This window comes from Aspergillus nidulans, chromosome II, assembly GCF_000011425.1.
Source record: "Aspergillus nidulans FGSC A4 chromosome II".
In the NCBI taxonomy this organism is placed as follows: domain Eukaryota; kingdom Fungi; phylum Ascomycota; class Eurotiomycetes; order Eurotiales; family Aspergillaceae; genus Aspergillus; species Aspergillus nidulans.
In genome coordinates, this window is record NC_066258.1 from 2,163,166 (window position 1) to 2,177,060 (window position 13,895).

At 50.2% G+C, this 13,895-nt stretch overlaps 5 protein-coding genes across 5 annotated transcripts, besides 1 other annotated feature; 3 read left to right on the top strand and 2 right to left on the bottom strand.

Moving 5' to 3' along the window:
* Positions 1 to 13,895: part of a sequence feature (contig 1.65 1..278071(-1)) that runs on past the window's edge.
* Positions 315 to 1,800, top strand: ANIA_04055 (acid phosphatase PHOa). The gene is made up of 3 exons (XM_656567.2): positions 315 to 530; positions 588 to 649; positions 696 to 1,800. Exons 1-3 carry the CDS (start codon positions 345 to 347, stop codon positions 1,666 to 1,668), a joined length of 1,221 nt encoding a protein of 406 aa, XP_661659.1. The 5' UTR covers positions 315 to 344; the 3' UTR covers positions 1,669 to 1,800.
* On the bottom strand, positions 1,933 to 3,569 carry ANIA_04054 (aldehyde dehydrogenase family protein; the record flags this gene model as incomplete). Its single annotated transcript, XM_656566.1, has 4 exons — positions 1,933 to 2,820; positions 2,870 to 3,303; positions 3,370 to 3,439; positions 3,495 to 3,569. The coding sequence occupies 4 exons, from the start codon at positions 3,567 to 3,569 to the stop codon at positions 1,933 to 1,935; spliced, it is 1,467 nt and encodes a 488-aa protein (XP_661658.1).
* On the top strand, positions 4,362 to 8,018 carry ANIA_04053 (protein kapH; the record flags this gene model as incomplete). The annotated part of the gene is made up of 7 exons (XM_656565.2): positions 4,362 to 4,526; positions 4,599 to 4,699; positions 4,754 to 4,891; positions 4,946 to 5,958; positions 6,019 to 6,485; positions 6,537 to 6,725; positions 6,778 to 8,018. 7 exons carry the CDS (start codon positions 4,362 to 4,364, stop codon positions 7,870 to 7,872), a joined length of 3,168 nt encoding a protein of 1,055 aa, XP_661657.1. The 3' UTR covers positions 7,873 to 8,018.
* Positions 8,157 to 10,060, bottom strand: exg1 (glucan 1,3-beta-glucosidase exgC; the record flags this gene model as incomplete). Its single annotated transcript, XM_656564.1, has 4 exons — positions 8,157 to 8,941; positions 8,997 to 9,424; positions 9,705 to 9,947; positions 10,056 to 10,060. 4 exons carry the CDS (start codon positions 10,058 to 10,060, stop codon positions 8,157 to 8,159), a joined length of 1,461 nt encoding a protein of 486 aa, XP_661656.1.
* Positions 12,103 to 13,517, top strand: ANIA_04051 (protoglobin family protein). The gene is made up of 3 exons (XM_656563.2): positions 12,103 to 12,384; positions 12,477 to 12,747; positions 12,816 to 13,517. The coding sequence occupies exons 1-3, from the start codon at positions 12,228 to 12,230 to the stop codon at positions 13,246 to 13,248; spliced, it is 861 nt and encodes a 286-aa protein (XP_661655.1). The 5' UTR covers positions 12,103 to 12,227; the 3' UTR covers positions 13,249 to 13,517.

Below are 13,895 nucleotides of genomic sequence, written 5' to 3' on the forward strand. Positions count from 1 at the left end.
ATCAGCTGATAAGATTTGCCAGATAAGCTTCGCCCAAACGGGCTGTCTGTTGGGCTCGCTACTCCCGAGGTCATCTTCCTCCAACTGCTGATCATCACCACCCCCGGCCAGCCGATACTACCTCCCATCACACTAGCATAGTTCTAGTGTGAGGGGTGAGGGGATCATGACCCGAATGACTGCTGAAGACAAGGCATTGCTTGCTGGGCTATAGTTGATGTTACATCTGCAGGGCCACCTCCTCCCCCTTGCAGCCCTCTATAAGCGAGCAGATCCCCTCCGTCCGGTCAATCAATCGAGATCTCGCGAATATCCAAATCTTAAGGCTTCAGAGGTTATTCACAATGAAGTCCTCGCTTGTAATTCTCCTAGGCGCTGTTGCTTCAACCGTCGCTCAGACTGCGACAACGACCGAGCCGTCGTTGTCGGACATTGCCGCCAGTGCTGCCACTATTGAGCCTTATTCTCCAGTTTCCAACGTCGAGGGCCTTGCTTTCCAGCGGATCTTCCAGGTTTGGTTCGAGAATATCGTAGGTCCGCTGCACTCATTGTGTCTCCCTACCTACTAAAATTGGTCTCTTCGATAGGATTACGAGGATGCCGCGGCGAATGAGAACCTGCAGTGGCTAGCGAAACAAGGAATCGTCCTGTAAGTTTGCTGAACGTGCATTCCGGTTGCCTTCTGACCATAACAGGTCAAACTTCTATGCGGTCACTCATCCCTCTCAACCAAACTACTGCGCTGCAGCAGGAGGCGATACATTTGGCATGGATCATGACGATTTCCTGCGAATTCCGGCCAATGTTTCCACTGTCGTAGATCTCCTAGATACCAAGTACATCGCCTGGGCTGAGTACCAGGAACACATGCCCTACCCCGGCTTTGAAGGATTCAACTATTCAAACCAAGAGACCTACGCCGACGATTATGTGCGAAAGCACAACCCGCTTATCTTGTACGACTCTGTCGCTGAGAATGACATGCGCCGGCGTCAGATCAAGAACTTTACACATTTCGACGATGATCTAGCCAGCGAGAAGCTTCCCCAATGGGCCTTCTTTACGCCCAACATGACCAATGACGCCCATGACACCAACATAACCTTCGCTGCTAATTGGCTTCGTGGCTGGATTTCGCCTCTGCTCGAGAACGACTACTTCATGAACGACACTCTTATCCTCATCACTTTCGACGAGGATAAAACTTTCCCGAAAGACAACCGCATCTTCAGCATTCTCCTGGGAGGCGCTGTCCCCGAGAACCTACATGGAACTGAAGACAATACCTTCTACACCCATTACTCGGTCATCGCCTCTGTCTCAGCCAACTGGGGTCTTCCATCCCTAGGCCGTTGGGATTGCGGGGCTAATATCCTTGAAATCGTAGCCAATAAGACTGGCTATGTCAACTACAAAGTTGACACAACGAACCTTAGACTCAACCAGACTTATCCCGGCCCTCTCTCGAATGGGGATTTGTCCGAATACTCGCCGGTATGGCCAAACCCATTGACCGAGGGCGACTGTTCAGCGGGTCATGGGATCCTTGACACGGTCAAGGAGACATATGCTGGGACTCAGCCCACGTATAACTACACCAGCCCTTTCCCTTACGATTCTAAGAGTGGGTACAACGAAGATGTTGATGCGACCCGCAAAAGCTCATAGTTCCATAGCAACAGCGACTCCGCCGGTTCCTTCGTCGAATGCGGCAATTTACCGGAAGACTGCGCTACTATATGTGTATGCTGTTTTTATGTGGTTACTTGTGCAAGATATCATATGAATCAATATATAACGGCATTATCCTGAAGAAAGACTTCGCTCCCTTTCAATCTTATTAGGGCCCAGCTAGTCCTCAATCGTAGTCACGACCGTGAGATGGTTTTCTCGTCCGTCACTCAGTCAACTATAACTTCAATTCTGATCCGCTCAAGAGCTCATCTTGATCAAAATCGTCTTGGTCTCAAGGAAGTTGTCAAGACTGTGCATGAAGCCCTCACGCCCAACACCACTCATCTTGTACCCACCAAACGGCATGTCCTTGGCGACATTAGGACTTGTAGTGTTGACGCCAACAGTACCAGCTTCCAGGAGCTTCGAGGTACGCACTGCGCGGTCTAGATCCTTTGTGAAGACGGATGCATACAGCCCAAACTCCGATGCATTAGCCTTCTTAATGGCCTCCTCCTCTGTTTTGAAGGTGTTGATCACAACAACTGGACCAAAAACCTCCTCTTTCACGATGCGCGAGTCCTCAGGGACACCCTCAAAGACAGTTGGCTTGACAAAGTACCCATTGCCTGCATCACCACCCATGCTAAGTTTTCCGTCCTGTTCACCGATAGTGATATAAGACTTTACACGCTCGTACTGCAGCCCATCGACCTGTGGACCGTGTGTTGTGCCTGATTCGAGCGGGTTACCAAGGACCGCGCTTCCGAACTTTTCCTTGAACAAGGCCAAGAACTCGTCAGCCACAGACTCCTGGACGTATATCCGGGAGTTCGCCATGCAGGTCTGTCCGCTCAGGCACTGGATACTGAACTGTGTCGCTTGGGCGGCGTTTTCTAGGTCGGCGTCCTCGAAGATGAGAGCAGGTGACTTTCCGCCGAGTTCCATGTGCACAATCTTCATGTTCGATGCGGCGGCCGCTGCTTGAATCCTTTGGCCTGTGAACGAGGAGCCTGTAAAGCTGAGGCAACGCACGTCCATGTGTGATGCTAGCGTGCTGCCGGCGGGGGTACCGAAGCCGGACAGAATGTTGATGACGCCAGGTGGGAAGCCGGCTTCGGCGATCAGCGTGGCTGCCAGGGCGGACTTAGTGTGTTAGATAAGAGCAGACGGCATGGGTTTTAAGATGTCTTACAGTCAATGGCGCCTTCTCGCTGCTCTTCAGAACGACCGTGTTTCCAGCCGCCAGAGCCGGCGCAACCTTGAATGCGAAAAATGCCATGGGCACGTTCCAGGGGATAATGCAAGCAACGACGCCATAAGGCTGCTTGACGGTCATGTTAAGGTGGCCGGGCGTGTTCAAGCTAGATGTCCCCTGGACCGTCCAACCAGCCTCAGCGAAGTAGGAGAAAGTATCTGCTGAAACGGTAGCATCGAAATACCGCGATACAGGCCTTCCAGTGGACAAGGCCTCCAACCGCGCAAACTCCTCGTTGTTTTCACGAATTAGAGCGGCCAGCTTGTGGAGACAGGCGCCTCTATCAGCGGGGGAGCGATCTCTCCACGCCGGGAATGCTGCTTTGGCAGCTGCGACGGCATTGTTTGTGTCTTCTTCAGTGGCCTGGGAAACTGTTGCAGGGTCAGTCCATTATTCGAACTCCGAACAGAGAGCTATATTAATTCTGACTGCCGAACCTTCTGCAACTGAATTCTGCGTGAATGGGTCGATCAGACTGAATGTCTTCCCATCGGACGAGGGTTGGAACTATATCCATTAGATTATTATTTCACAAACTGATGCAGCACGGCCATTGACAAACTTCGCCATTGATAAAGAGACGAGTCTCGACAGACTTCCCGCTGCCGTTGGTGCTTGGAACTTCGACTTGGGCCATCCTGATGTAGGGTTTGCAAGCAGTCAGAGCGCAAGCACTGGGCAGATTAGCCAAACCAAGGACCGCGACCATGGTTTTATAGTCTCCATTATTTCCGAGTCCCAGGCCCGTCTCAACCTCTAAAGTCTCGTTGTTCTGAAATTGGAGGCGTGGGTCCGCAAACTTCTCCGCAAAACATAGAAGAATATAAGAACCTGGATGGCGCACTAAGATGCTTAGTCCAAGATGGTTACTTGGTGGGGCCACATTATTACTCGACGCTGACCTGGTCGATGGGGCGTACACAATATGTCCCGCGTACGGTTGATAGAGGGGGCGGTACGCTTTAACTGATTCAGAAAGGTGCGGAGCTTCGAGTTCAATTGCTACACGGTAATAAACAATACTCATATGTGGGGCGTTTCAAAGCATGACGGGTGAAGGTATTGACCGAGGCAGGTAGATGGAAGAGATGGGATTTGCTGTATAACAGAGCTCAAGCCCTAGGTTGCTGTCTCAATATGGTCTAGCGTCAAGGGTCATAACCTAGGGCTCCTTTTCGGAAAAACTAAATTCCGTGTTATGCCGCAGGTGGGGAGTCAGCATAAAGAGTACAATGCAAGAAAGCTGCAGGCCCGCCGAAAACGCGCCACAAACACCGTCAACCAGCTAAACGCTCCTAGGCTTCGACGTTCTTGTTTCTATGGCTTGTCGGTCTTAGAGACTGTCACATACATTGAACTTGAGCTATAAGTTCGCCTTGGAGCTACTATCTCGGTGTTAATAGATCGGGGCTCCTCTTGCATTTCCGTTATGGCTCACGTCATTGAGCTGGCGGGGGAGTCAAATCCTCTGACGCCGCAGAATGTCCTGAACTCCTTGACGCAAGCTGCTAGCTCTACGCAGCAGCAGGTTCAGACCGGTACCAAGCAGCTCCAGAACTGGGAGAAGCAGGAAAAGTACTATACGTTTCTTCAGGTATGCACTTCCAACGGGTCTTTGCTCTAGAGGTTTTACAGTTTTCATATTTGAATGTACTAACCTATGTAGGATGTGTTTCTAGACCAGACAGTCCCTAATGAAGCTCGATACCTCGCCATTATACAGTTAAAGAACGGGATCGACAAGTATTGGCGCAAGACAGCACCAAAGTAGGGACACCTGCCGGACAAAGGAATCGCGGAGCTTACTGACTAGCTTTGCAGTGCAATCAAGAAAGAAGAAAAAGACCATATCAAAGTCAGGGCCTTACAAGCCGGTGTTGTCGAACCAGCGCCCCTCCTGGCTCTTCACAACGCGTTCGTGCTCGCGAAGATCATGCGTCTTGAGTACCCGCAAGAATGGTGAGGAGTGCAGTCTTTCTCACGTACTGGTAACTTGTTGCTAATATGTTAAAGGCCTGAAGGAATTCCTGCCGTCATCGATTCCCTCCGCGCATCTGTCCAACCTGGCGCGAACCCGTTGCAGTTACCGCGGACGCTTATTATTCTCCTACAAATCGTCAAGGAACTTTCGACAGCTCGGTTGCAGAGAACACGACAGAGCCTGCAATCAATTGTTCCAGAAATACTTCATGTTCTCGGTGGCATATACGTGGATAAAGTGAACACATGGGCCCCTGCCCTGGAGCAGGGTAATTATGGCACTGCGGGGCTTCCGGAAGCTATGGAACAAAGTCTTATTGCTCTCAAGGTTCTCAGGCGCCTGCTTGTGGCTGGATACGAGCACCCCAACCGAACCAAAGACGCCCAAGAGTTCTGGCTTTTGACACACTCCCAGTTCAGCAGACTGTTTGCGCTCATCAGCGGCTCTGTGGCACCACCCGAAGAAGTACAGAAGTTTGTCGAAAAGCACCTTTTGCAACTGTCCAAGCTTCATGTGGAGATGGCGAAAGATCGTGCCGCGTCCTTTGCGCTGCTTCCAGACAGCATACCGCTAGTTCAATCATACTGGACACTGGTGGTTAAGTTGGGAGAGAACTACAGTCAGCTTGGGGCGGATGGCACGTCGGATAAGACTTTCATGGAGAAAGCTGGTCTCAGAGCTCTCCTTCTCCTCCGGGCTTGTTCCAGGATGGCATTTTACCCTGCCCAGACAATCAAATACCAGACCCCACAAGATAAGGAAGAGAAGAAGCAAGCTGTTGAGCTTATCAAGTCACAGCTGTTTACGCAGGATTTCGTCGTTCATGTCATGGAGCTCCTTGTCACTCAATTCTTCCGTTTCAGGCAGAATGACTTCCAAGAATGGGAGGCAGAACCGGAGGAATGGGAGCGCAAAGAAGAGGATGTCGCCGAAGCCTGGGAGTTTTCTATACGTTCCTGCTCGGAAAAGATCTTCCTTGACCTGGTTATCCACTTCAAGGGCCTGCTGGTGCCTCGGTTACTGACTGTCTTCCAGTCTTTTGCAGGTAAGCTCTCCTCTCAAGGCCTGTTCTTCAACAACTAACAGTTCTCCTTTTAAGGCACAGATAATCGTGATGTATTGCTGAAAGACTCCCTCTATTCAGCCATTGGATTGGCCGCCGCCTGCTTAGAGAAAAACCTCGATTTTATCAATTTCCTGCAGACCACCCTCGTCCCGGAAGTTCAGATTCAAGAACCTGGGTACAACGTCCTCAGGAGAAGAATTGCAATCCTTCTTGGCCAGTGGGTGCCTGTCAAGTCTAGCGAGATGAACTGGGAATCCATCTACCAGATATTCCAGCATTTGCTCAATAATCAAGATCCATTGAATGACCTCGTGGTCCGAATTACTGCCGGCCGGCAGCTTAAGCATATCCTTGATACCTTTGAATTTACCCCAGAAGGTTTCAAGCCTTACGCGCCGTCGATCTTTCAGAGTTTGATGTCCCTGGTACAAGAAGTTGAAAGCTCTGAAACAAAGATGGGCCTTCTCGATACAGTGCGATTGGCTGTCACCCGGATGGAAGATAACGTTCGTATCCCCTTTCACAATATCTGGACTAGTTGCTAATGTTTCTCCAAGATTGCTCCATTCTCAGATGCAATCCTCGCATTACTACCGCCACTGTGGGAAAGCTCCGGCGAGGAACATCTACTAAAGCAGGCTATTCTCACTTTACTTGGAGCATTGATATATTCTCTTAAGCAAGAATCGGTCAGATATCACTCAGTCATTTTGCCTCTAATCCGCAATTCCGTCGATCCGACTTCGGTATGTTATATCCGAAGCTTTCCAGTTATGGACCAATTACTTACAATTAAAGGATACCATGATTTACCTACTAGAAGAAGCCCTAGAACTCTGGAGCGCCATTTTGTTGCAAACCCCATCGCCCCCTTCTCCCGAGATTCTTTCCCTCATCCCTGCCCTCTTCCCCATCTTCGAATCCGCCATCGACGGCGTGGGTCTGGCCCTCCAGATTGCGGAGTCCTACATCATCCTCGCACCCCAGGAGATCCTTAGCGACCGCATTCGTCTCCCACTCTTTACCTCGTTCGAGTCCCTCCTCCAACCCACGCTCCGCCAGCGCGGCGGCTATGTACCCCGCCTCGTAGAACTAGCTATCCGCGGCGCCGACGCCGTAGACAACGGCAGTGAAAACACATACCGTGTCATCATCAGCTCTTTACTCGATAGCTCCCTCCTATCTTCAATCCTCGAAGGCCTCTACTCCGCTTATGAATCCAGCCAAACAACAGGGCCGAACAAAAAACAAACGAGCATCTACGGTGGCGTTGAAACAGACTACTTCTCTGTCCTTGCACGTCTCGCCCTCGCACACCCGACGCTCTTCGTTTCCGGCATCACAGCCGCTTACTCCAATAGCAACATCAGCAACAACAGTCAAACTCCAGAACAGGCGCAGGAACATCTCATCACCTGGCTCCTAACCGAATGGTTTCTGCACTACGACAACATCGGCACCGCAACGCAGAAGAAACTGCACGCGCTGGCTTTAACCCAGCTTCTCACCCTCAGTGGGCCTAATACCCAGCCACCGGCCTATATCCTAAACCACCTGCAATCGTACCTCAATGTTTGGACGGATATTATTACCGAGTTGGCGGAGGGCACGACGGAGGGTGATCCAAGTGATCCTCGCGGTGGGGATTATCTCATCTACTGGAATAATGCGCAGACGGGGACATATGAAGATAACGAGCCGCCAGAAAACATGCGACGGCGTGAGTGGGAAAGCTCGGATATCGTTCACAAGACAAACATTCGAGAGTTTGTGCGCGAGCGGCTGCAGTCCTTGATTGTGAGTTGTGGTGGTGAACAGCGGTTCCAAGAGGATTGGCTGCTCAATGTTGATCGAGATGTGGTTGCGGCTTTTGCCGCGCTGCGGTTGCTCTGATCGGACTGATCAGACTTTCGCATTCATATTCTCATCTGCAGCGTTGTTCCCATTTTGTCGCTGGAGAGGTTTCGGCCGCCTGTATGCATTGCTAGGGTCGCGTTACTCTTTTCTACATAGCCTAAATACCCCTATAGACGAAACGGTGAGATTTATGAATATCATTGCCTTTAGCCGAACATCAACTTGTGGACGGGGCAACTTAGATATTGAAATGACAGCCGACAATGAAAAAGCCTTATAACAATCGGAAAGTAAGATGCTGATCACTATCAATGCATCATTTAGAAGTTGCACTGGTTTGGAAACTCTCTGTCAGTCAAGGGTTGAGGGAAGACGCCGTTTGCAAGCAAATCTTGCATATCCCAACCGGGTGCTCCTTCGGTTTTCCAGGTCCAGAACACCCAGCCATTTCTCAGCTCGAATGCGTCCAGCTGAGCCTCGATAAAGCGACGTGTGTTCGCGATCTCATCTGCGCTCAGGCCAGCCACGCTACCCTCACTCTTACTTCCGCAAGCGCCGACTGCTGTGTTCGAACCCAACGTACCGTCGTAGCGGATTCCAATTCCCTTTCCGTTTAGATATCTAGTACAATCTGACAGGGCTCCTGTCCACTCGCCCACTATAACAGGCTTGTCGGCAGCCTGTAGATGCTGACGTCCGAGTTGGCAAGCGGCATCAATATGCTTTTCAATGCTCCACGCATTCTGGCCGCCTTCGAAAACTTCGTAGTGGTGGGTGTCCATCATAACATTCTCTCCAGTCATAAAACCATTCCAGCCTTCCGTTTGCACGAACCCATCGTGCAGGAGCAGGGTCGCTTCGGGACTGTTCTTCCGCACCCTTGCCAGGGTCTCTTCGTAGTAATCCTTGAGCTGGTCCTGGTTGATGCCGCCAGGAACATGGGGCTCATTTAGGGCCTCAATCATCGTTACGGTATCGTCGTCCGCTAAATACCTTTGGGCCAAGGTCTCAAAAGCAAGAATTGTCTGCTCAACGGTGTCTCCTTGTTGCCACCCAATAGGTCCTCTGCGTCCACTGTTGTCGAATCCGTTCTGCGATCCCGGTGCTGGTCGATTTGTCAGAGATAGGAGTGCACTGCTTCTGGCTTAATAGAGACTTACCGCCATGAAGATCCACAATGACTTTGAGATTATGAGCTCTCGCCCAGGCAACGGCATTATCAAGGTGCTCGAGTTGGCCGGAGACATACGGTTCGCCATCAAGCGGTGCGGCTGCCCAATAACCGATGGGGATTCTAACATAATTCAAACCTGCCTCAGCAATAAGCGCGAAGTCTTCCTCTGTGATAAAAGTGTTCCAATGCTCTGAAAGCCTAGCCGCAGCTTCCTCAACGCCCAAAACCTCGGTCAACGTATACTCATCGACGGCTTCGTCGCCAGCTTCATCGAACAATGATGGGGTAATCCAAGGCTCAAGAACAAGCCAGCCACCGAGGTTGACCCCGCGGACTTTCTCTGCACTGGGATTCGCACGAGGCTGTAAACTACTACGAGTGAGCGAGAACTTCAACAAAGGCAAGAGGATAATACTAACAGTGTTGCAGCTGAAGTACAGACTGCCAAAAGTGAATGGGCCAGAATGGCCGCTTGCGAGATCCGGGGAAACATTCCGAAACTGTGAGACAACAGGAACTTGGGGTTGGGAATTCCTCGATTGCAGTAGATGCCTCCGGCTTTTAAATATATTGATTACTGAAGCCTGTGTTCGGAGATATGCAACCTAACGATGCATGTAGTCGTATGAAAGATGCTCTGGGAGGCTGCTTTCGGACGAGCAAAGGCGCATTGAGCAATGCCGGAATATCATACCGAAGGCGGAGAATGAAAGAATAAGCAGTTTGACGGTGCCCCCGTCGCCAGAGACGAGAAATTGCGGTAGTTGCTCTGGTAGCTGTCTGTGGTAGCTGTCTGTAGTAGCTGCCCAGTCTGGATGTGGACAGAGTTTCTGCAAGCGAAGACTTGCGAACTCCAGCATTTTTGCAAGTAGCTGCTTGATCACGAATAGATGACTGACTGAAAGCTCTGAGCCTAGCATCACCGCATCCGGTGATGCTGAGACGTGTCAAAGAGTATCAAAAGTGAAGGCCCCGCGAGAATTCCATCCTGGGATGGACGAATTCGGACAACTACCACGTGATTGACATTCTCTATTCTCCATACCCCATTTCTCTAACCACGAGATTGTTCGTTCTCGGCTCTTGTCATCTAGACCTTCTGGGGTACAGCTGAGCTGGAAGGCATAGCCCAATGACTTCAATGATCCACTTCTGTCTTGCACCACAGCGGCAGACTATGGTACGCAGGAGGGTTACCTTCGATTCTTCACCCGCTAACTGTTTCGAGAAAAGGGCATCTAGGTATCATGCCATCCAATAAACGCGTTTAGCTCCCTAGCAGGAAGTCGATTTACAGGTCTATCGAGCCGGCGGGTTATTTGGGTGGATGGATAACGCATCCAACTTCGTCTCAAGTCAACACAGCGGGCCCATCAGGGCATGAAACATGCAGGATTGCCTCGATGTTACGACTCGGGAAGTCACGACTCATTGAGCACAAACGATAACCTTGCCCATAATCCGTATGGAGCTCGATCGCCGGTGATCTTGACGGACCGGTTCTTCTCGGCATGTTCCGACGTTGATCGGGGCTCGGTGTCTCAGAACCAACAAACTAAACGGGAAATGTATGGCCTAGACCTGAAATGGATCACTCCAACAAAGCCGAAAAAATCACGGAAATAATTCTGAGCAACTATCTGGCAGTCAAGGTGGATTTGCTTTCGACTTCAGTGAATACGTCTCGCGGCCTTGCAGATACCACAAGCGGCTTTCTGCTATGGCAAGATTCCGAGACGTATCTCTAGAAAGACTAGCAAGGTATAACGTACGGAGTACGAAATTTGGGACCCATCCAATTAACACTTTCCATACTGCTTGAGGGTTAGGGTTGTCACTCGTGTAGGTATCTCATCCGGTTCCAGACTAGATGAACACTATAAAATCCTCCGAACCAAGGAAAGGGCCGAGGAAGACGGCAATCGCAAGCCGGTGGGCTAGTACCGAATCCGATCCGGAAATCATTCGATCCTTGCATGCAGACTGTGGAGGCCTTGAACCCTTGAGAAGCTAGACTACTGCGTCTGTCGTGCTACATGGCCATGTGCCTTCAGCCAAGATAGCGAAGCCGAGATGTCTATTATGAATAGGGTTCAAATTGATTGAACCTCACTGCAACTAATTAGAAAATCCCAAAGGTGGGTTCAAGTGACCTTTGAGATAATTGAGCCTATTTTTGTCACCGGCTGTTTAGTGATTGAAGAGAAATTCTTGCTTACGAATATGGAGATACTAGGAGAAAACCGGGCCGCCAGCAAAACATCAGGCCATATTGAGCCCCATACCATAATCACCCCTCGGGACAACCAAGCCACTTGAGAGAACTGCTCCGATCCGTCACGCGTTGAGTGCCCAAAAATGATGTGTCAACGATCTAATGCTATGCCCTATATCCCGTCATAACAGAGTCTGGCTTCTAAATTTCCTGAGGCGGGATTGACCGCAACTGTCATCCGTCAATTGTGCTGACGAGTCTATGCAGCCATGCGACTCCCAGATCAGGTGATGCAGTTCTGAAACAGCCAATTGCGACAGTATTGAAGGTGGACAGCGATAATAGACCTCGTTTAACAGATTTTTCGCCCTTTGGCAACCCCCCAAGAACAGGCTTCTAGAAAAGATTGTATAGGTATCGGAACAGCGCCGAGCCCCTAGGGCTCTATTCTGAAGATTGGTGCATAATCGGACTGGTGCCTTCTAGGGACCCACGGCAGCACGTGTATAGTCGTATATACAGATGGAGCTATGTTAGGCTTCCCCATAATCAGACCACCTGCGCATCGGAGTGCTCGCAGCTGCAAGATCCCTGTCATAGAGAATGCATCTTGATAGGTTGATCCTCCACGATCTAATCTGAAACGGTCAACTTTTTTTCCCACAAAACTCTTCCGAGGCGGATGTTTTCCTGTTGACGTGATATTATCGAATTCATTCCCGTCATTCCCGTCCAAGTCGGGAGAGTGACTGACGTTGTTATCGAGGTATTTTCTAATGCATCGATCTAAGAGGTTGGATGTCATAAGTCGGCTATCTCCCGTAGTGTATAAAAACCATATGACACCCCTTGTGTTCCATCATGTTGTGTTTATCCTTCCAGATCTTATCCTTCCATATATAAAGTTTGCCTTACATTCCCTCACGAAGGGTCAACCCAAAACTCGATACTCTACTCACTTGAGACTCCAATCCCTCCAACCTCCACAACCTCAGAGACATTATGGAAAACCAGCCAGCCCGGATGTCGGGCAACACCGACAAATTGGCCTACTTCAAGCTCGATGGCCGCGAGGTCAAGAAGATCAGCCGCAAGGCTTTGTATACCCGTCTCGAGGCCCGAATCAATTATCTCAAGGACTTCCTTGACTTCAATTCGAGTATGTCGCAATCTTCCCTTAGCCGCATTCTGCCTACCTACCTGGATCCTGGCAATGGACGAGCGACGAACTAACATGTACTTATCGAACAGGCGATATGGAAGCCCTCGCATCCGGTGCCAAATACATAAAGACACTCATCCCCGCCGTCGTGAATCTCGTCTACCGCAAGCTTCTCGAGTACGACATAACCGCGCGCTCATTTCACACCAAAGACACGGCATCGGAGGCACCAATTGAAGATTTCTACAACGAAGACAGCCCGCCAATCATGCGGAGGAAGATGTTCCTGCGGTGGTACCTGACGAAGATCGTCACTGATCCGATGCAGATGGATTTCTGGAGGTATTTGAATAAAGTCGGGTGAGTAACCGATACCTTGTTTATTCTCTTGCGTCTTGAATAACCGGGGCTAATGGTGTACTTTATAGTTTAATGCACACAGCCCAGGAGCGCATACACCCGTTGAACATCGAATATATCCATATGGGCGCTTGTCTCGGATACATCCAGGATCTGTTCACCGAGGCTCTCCTGTCCCATCCGACGCTGTCAATCGCGCGCAAGACAGCCATGATCAGAGCGATTAGCAAGATCATCTGGATTCAAAACGACCTCATTGCGCGCTGGCGAATGCGTGATGGCGAGGAGTTCGCTGATGAGATGTCTGAGTATATTATCGACGATAAGGAAGGGTACCTGGGTGACAAGAAGATCCTTGGCGACAGTAGCAGCAGCAGCCGCTCTTCTTCGCGCTCGATGGAGGATGACCGCGTTAGCATTGCGCCTTCGGTTGCCTCCGCGTGTCCTTTTGCTGATTTGGCGCAACCGATAACGCAAACCAAGATCTGGGCTGGGAAATAGGCGACCGCTCTTTATTAAGAGAAAGGATTAGACGGGTACGGGTATGATAAAGCATTGCAGGCGTTTAACGGATAAACAAGAAAACTCATGAAAACGATTTCCTTGGGCTCGTTAATACAACATAGTGTTTGAATTATGGGTTGGTGTCTATTTCGCAGCCTTGGTCAGTTTCCCTCGCGCCACTCTTTCTAGAGCAAGGGCCACAATATATAGTATAATATCATGGTTAGGCTCTCGACATTTTTTCTGGTCGACGGCTCGTGGCATAAATTGCTTCTACAAGGTAGCCAACATTCATTTGATCAGCATGATGAGCTATGAACAGAATATATTATTGCACGAGCCAGTTTCAAATACCAGCAGTGTGATGCCTGGGCCAGCTGATTACCAATGTTGAACCAAGGCTATCGTTGTAGATGGTTCGCCCGTCCCCGCACGGAATGCTTTCTGCTTGATAGGAAGGCTTTTCCTAGCATACAAGCCGTAGCATGACCTTGTCCTTTGTCTATCTCCGCAGAAAGCCCTCAAGCACTGTATACGAATGCGCGGACACGAAAAAGAGCCGGCTCTTGAAAGGGCCATCCAAGTACCAAAGGGGCGTATGTTCGGAATTACGGCTTTACGCAAAACCACTGCGGGGAAAAGGG

What these genes read in the sequence shown, in the direction of transcription:
- ANIA_04055 (XM_656567.2), top strand. Translation starts at nt 345, where the DNA reads ATGAAGTCCTCGCTTGTAATTCTCCTAGGCGCTGTTGCTTCAACCGTC. An exon ending in AGGTTTGGTTCGAGAATATC is followed by an intron (nt 531 to 587) that starts GTAGGTCCGCTG and finishes TCTCTTCGATAG; the next exon opens with GATTACGAGGATGCCGCGGC. An exon ending in GCGAAACAAGGAATCGTCCT is followed by an intron (nt 650 to 695) that starts GTAAGTTTGCTG and finishes TGACCATAACAG; the next exon opens with GTCAAACTTCTATGCGGTCA.
- ANIA_04051 (XM_656563.2), top strand. Translation starts at nt 12,228, where the DNA reads ATGGAAAACCAGCCAGCCCGGATGTCGGGCAACACCGACAAATTGGCC. An exon ending in CTTCCTTGACTTCAATTCGA is followed by an intron (nt 12,385 to 12,476) that starts GTATGTCGCAAT and finishes CTTATCGAACAG; the next exon opens with GCGATATGGAAGCCCTCGCA. An exon ending in AGGTATTTGAATAAAGTCGG is followed by an intron (nt 12,748 to 12,815) that starts GTGAGTAACCGA and finishes TGTACTTTATAG; the next exon opens with TTTAATGCACACAGCCCAGG.